Genomic DNA, 5,323 nt, shown 5'->3' with positions numbered 1-5,323 from the left:
CCTTACCCTCACTCCTCCCTTCCCTGGCTGAGCCTTCCTCTACCTTCCAAGCACTTTCAATTCTTTAAACAACAGTAAAACTAAGAAAAACACATCATTCTTAAAGAAAAAAAAAAAAACCCAACTCTTCTGACCCCAAAACCTTTATTAACACCCAAATTGTTCTGAGCCCAAGCTGTTTCCCTGACATGCAGGGTAACATGCTTTGGTACAACGTTGTACTTGTGTGGCTTTATTTCTTCTAGCATTCTACCTAGAAATGCCGGCCAGCTCACCAGCACACGAACTGCTATCCAGAGACATCGCATTTGCATTCACTTCTTGTGTAAGACCACTTTCAGCGCATGCTTTTTACCTTGTAATCCTCCACGCTGCTCACTGCAAAGTGAGGTGGCAAACCAGCAGCCAAAGTCAGCATGTAGCTGAGACAGATGAAAAAAATACCACTCTCTATTTCTGGGCTTTGTGTCTGCGGAAGAGAAATTCAGAAGTCATCAATAATCAACAGCTGCCCAGGGAAAATCTGGCTTGCTTGACGCTCATAGGATGGTTAAACATGCAAGTGAGTAATAACACTAATGGTAAGTCATTTGTGTTTAAGAACACAAAACAAGACAGTAAAAAAAAGTATTTAGCATCTTAAAATTTGCAAAAAGTATTGGAATTACTGTAAATTGTTGTGGATAGAGACCAACTTTTTGATGCTGATTCTTGCCAAACAGGTGCTGAAAAAAGGTGAGGTTTGCAAGTATTACTGTTGTACTCCTACCATATTGCCACATAGTACAAGCTTAAATGTCTTACAGCACTGAAACCCTATAGAGCTCTTAAACACTGCAGAAGAAATTCTTGTTAAATAGCCCCAGTAATGACTGCTGAGCAATGCCCCCAGGAACTGGCCAGCAGTTGGACGACTGACCCCAACCCTTGGAGGCTGCTCATCCAAGCCAGGTTTCCAACCCATCCAGTCTTTATCACTTCGGCATGGCTATTTCACTTAATTTTCACCAAGAAAGGCAGGACACTCACGCTGTAAAAGGGCTCACTCCAGATGCGGATGTGTGCAGTGGAATTGAAGAGCCTTAGGAAGGTGTTGCTGAGGATATTCACAAGCATGGGGAAACAGTTGATGGGTTCTGCACTGCACATGAGCGTGAACCGGTAGCTCTGAAGACATAAGAGCAAAAGACGTTACCTTCGTGCCCGTGAGAAGTGTGAGGAGGAGCTGACCGCAGAGAGGGGTTTAGAGAAACACAATGGCAAAGGCAATCAGACAGTTTTATTGGTGCGACCGCGGAGACCTGGAAGTGTGCTAACAGGTACCACGAGTGAAATGGTCGATAAAGACAACAATTTCTGGAGATAAGCACAAAAGACTTGCATTAATGCTTTTCTCTAAAGATCACTATAAAGAAGCATACAGTGGAAAGCACCAAATACAATCCTGGTTTCCCACAAACAGGACTACCGATATTATTTAATATGTCAAACACCCTTTTGCTGGTGTGTGTATTTCACTGTGCCTCATTTAAACACATTTCAGAAAATCCTGTTGACATACAGGATGAAAGAAGAAAAAAATACCACTCACCTTGCCTTCCAGGGATATTTTTATAGCTCCATTATGTAGTGGAATGCTTGTGATGTTTTTCTCAAGAGTTATTTCTGGGATTATGTTTTGGGTCTTCAAAGCAGAAATGAAATCTTCAATTTCTGATCCTGAAATCAAGTCAAAAACAGAAATCAGATTAATTACATTTTTTTTCTTTAAATATAAACAGTTTCTTATCGACAAGTTCCCATTTGCAAAGCAGAAGTATGTTAAAAAAAATCATACAGAATCTAAGCAAACTTATATTTTCTCTATTTTGTTTTCTATTTTAATTAAAGCTGGTTAAACACAATGTATGTTTCCACAGTTAGTTTATTGCTTTTTTTTTTTTTTATTTTCCTGGTTCATTATTCTTTTAAATACCAGCTACTCCATTATCACCACTAAAACTGGATTTGCTTTTGCTCAAAAGAAAACACTTCCCAAAGCCACAAATATAGAAAGGAACGTACAGAAAGAGTAAGGCAAGGTTGGTCTATCAATTCTAAGAGGACTCAGAGTGGTGCAGAAAGCGAATCAACATCATATGTTCTTCTTCACCTGTATCATTGAAGATGAGAAGATTTGCTGACTTATTTTGAATTTTCTCTTCAGTGGGAAGAAAATACGAGCTAGCCGTGATTTCCCAATTGCTGGAGCTGTCCCACAGTTGAAATTCAATGAAAATCATAAGCATTGGAAGGATAAATATTCCAAAGAACAGCAATCTAGATGGAAAAGCAGACCATAAGTTGGTCCAGGGGAACTCCACCTTTAACTAATTGTGTGATTTATGCTGAGAAAGGCAAGGGGAAATTTAAAACTTAAGCAATTCAGAGCTCTACCAGTAAATTCTAACTGTCCTTACTCCTGCAGTTTTTAAACATTTCCCACCTAATTCTCAGCTTCCAAACATCTCCACCAGTATTTAAGCCTTCCCTCAGTCACTCAAGGGAACAATCAAATCCTCTGGAAAGCATCAAGACAGCATGAGGGCTGCAGGGTAGGCGAGAGCTCCCGTACTTACATGGACCTGAGAAACTTTCCTTCGTGCTTTAGTTTTAAGAAGCGAACTCTCCTCACGGCACACACTTGCTGCCTCCAGAGCGCCATCCCGCTCACTGCCACGCTCCCCTGTTCGGAAAACACCAGGAGGCTTTGGTCCCTCTCCTCGAGGTCTCCGTCTTCTGTGTGTTCACCACGAGAAATACCATTACCCACAAAGAGTGTTCAAAGGACACATTTTAGTTGCAAACAATCAGCAAGGATGTTCTGTTCTGAATAAAGGAACGCTTTCATTTTCAGCCAGAAAAGAAATAAGGGTGGAGAAAAGGGGCCATAATTTACCCAGAACATAATTTGCATTGGTGAATTCAGACTGGCTGAACCTGGGCTCGTATGGCAACACATCCAATACCTTCACTGGCCTTGTGAAATGCCTTCTGGCTAGTTTATTTCTTCCCACCTCCTGGTCTGGGTATTTCGAAAACCAATACCCTTCTAACATCAATCTTAATTCATGTATTTAAAAGCCTGTGGGAAGTTGAGACTGAATCATCTAGACTTCTTCAAGAAGATGTCCTTCTGAAAGCTGACTACAACTGCGACTCTTGACCTACCAAAACCTACCAAAATTCATATTCAACAGAAACTTATTAGTGCTTCAATTAAAAGATATATATATATATATATGGAAGCTTCATTGTGCCACAATTGCAAATGGGAGTCAGTGCTTTACCTTCTTGACCAATGGCTTCCTCGCCCTCCAGCTTCAGGAAAACATCTTCCAGGGTTGTCCTGCTAACCTCATAATTAACAACCCCCTGCAAAAGTCTGCTCTCGAGATGGCTGAACAGATCTGCACAATAGAAACAACCAGACTCAGCCCAGCAACCAAGGCTAGTGTTGAGCAGAAACCCAGACTGGCATGATTAACATTGCACTTTCTAGCATTCACATTATTAATTTCCATAACTTAAAAGCCACGGCAAAATTATTGTGCTCTTTAGAGGTAAGTAGGAAATTCAGATTTCTTGATTACCATGGGCCTTCCTGGTGGGAGAAATCTCATCCTGAAACCAGAGGAGACTCAGTGGATTTTAGTTTGTAGATTAGTTGGTGGATTTTCTTTTGTTCATCCGCAGTATTGATATTAGCGTGCCCACTAGAGGCTTTCTTTAAGGCTGATGTTTATGCAGCTCTGGGCTTCCTAATCCCATGCCGTATGGACAAGGGAATATAGTTATTCCCTTCACAGCAACTTTGCTTTCTGCTTTTCCCACCATTCGGTTTCCCTTTGCAACCCTGACGCAACAACAGGCTTTTCTTACCTGGGAAGCTGTCAGTGTTTTCCAGAGGCAGCATATAGCACAGCTCGCCCCTCTTCTGTCCTTTGAGCACGGCACTGGGGACGTACTGTCTGACCAGGGATGATGTAAGCTCAGGGTCACACAAGTCATTTATGCGCATCCTGTTTGTATTAAAAAGTAATTGGTATAATATTAAATGAGAAAAAAAATGCATGCATTATCCACTTAAAATACAAAGCCAGTGGTCGTTTTTCAAGCCATAAGGAAACCTCCAAAACTGGGCAGCATTTCAGTGGGAATTTTTATAGACGTCTGCAGTGCCCCTGGTTTTGCCATGCATTGAGAAATAGTTGAGGTTAAGAATAATGATCCTGGCCGATACTGCTAAACCAAGAACACAGAAATTAATAGCCACGGAAAAACAACTTCACATTAAAGCCGTTGTACGTCACTCTGGCACCACAGGGTACGTGGAAATTGCAATTCATCTTACTCTGGTCCCCTTTTGGCTGTGAACGAGGTTGCAAAGTCATGTTAGCTACATGCTCAGAGCTTTCAGGATTAGGTTCCAAAGAAAAGCAGCTTGCTATCCAAAGCAAGATGTTTTTTGGCAGCTTCAGAAGTTTTCTAAAATGATTTGTCAAGATTTCTATTACTCTAGATAGAAACACTATGGAGATACAGAATCTACAAGAAAATACATCAATTAGAAGCTTTTCGTAAAAAGAGTGATGACCAAAAAGAAAAGGATTTACCTTAAGTGATAGCCAGTTCCCCACTTTCTCTTCAAGTACAGAGATGAGCCAACACACTGTAATCTCCCATTTGAGAGAAAAGCTTTCCGATCTAAGGAGGTATGAATACAAAGGATTCAGGGGGGATTTACAACAGTGCAGTAGACTGACCTCACTCTGCTCCTTCTGAACTCAACAGACATTTTTATAATGAATTTGAGAGGAGTAAAACCAGGCCAATGCTGAAGTTTTTTTTCTTTTTGAACTGCTGCCTTTCTCCTAAGCACCAAGGTTAATCTTTTAATTAGGTATTCTTACAGGCTTGTGGAAAATTTCCTATGCAGCCCGGGAGCAATAAGGAAATAGGGAAGATGTTAATTCAAATAATATCACTAATCTGTGTGGGTGCTGCTAGTGGTACACCCAGATAACATGCAATTGCTTCATCCTGAAGCAGAGCACGAGGAGGGTCGTGGAAGGGCATGTCAGTCCAGTTTTAGCCTTTGCTCAGCCCAGGCTGAGTGGTCACTATCAGACAAAATGTGTCCAGTGAGCACAGACTGCATCGTGGCAGAACCCATACGTGGGCTTTACAACGGAACCCTCGTTTTCAAACTGTAGTCAACCACAGTGTGAAAATCTGGACTCACCAGCATGAGCATCGGCCTCCTCCATGGACTGGGTCGTGA

At 41.5% G+C, this 5,323-nt stretch overlaps 1 protein-coding gene across 1 annotated transcript in view; it reads right to left on the bottom strand.

Annotated features, from left to right (window-relative positions):
• Positions 1 to 5,323, bottom strand: part of LOC103916710 (ATP-binding cassette sub-family A member 9-like) — a 26,665-nt gene that overhangs the window by 8,729 nt on the left and 12,613 nt on the right. Inside the window, 9 exon segments of the mRNA XM_009323763.1 lie at positions 356 to 469; positions 1,030 to 1,167; positions 1,592 to 1,719; positions 2,153 to 2,319; positions 2,619 to 2,778; positions 3,330 to 3,449; positions 3,922 to 4,061; positions 4,656 to 4,746; positions 5,285 to 5,323. The exon segment at positions 5,285 to 5,323 is cut by the window's right edge and continues 25 nt beyond it. Coding sequence (XP_009322038.1) covers positions 356 to 469; positions 1,030 to 1,167; positions 1,592 to 1,719; positions 2,153 to 2,319; positions 2,619 to 2,778; positions 3,330 to 3,449; positions 3,922 to 4,061; positions 4,656 to 4,746; positions 5,285 to 5,323 — 1,097 coding nt within the window.

Source organism: Pygoscelis adeliae, unplaced genomic scaffold (genome assembly GCF_000699105.1).
Source record: "Pygoscelis adeliae isolate BGI_AS28 unplaced genomic scaffold, ASM69910v1 Scaffold75, whole genome shotgun sequence".
Lineage (NCBI taxonomy): Eukaryota > Metazoa > Chordata > Aves > Sphenisciformes > Spheniscidae > Pygoscelis > Pygoscelis adeliae.
Note: the sequence above shows the minus strand (reverse complement) of the source record. Positions and strands in the feature narration are given on the sequence as shown.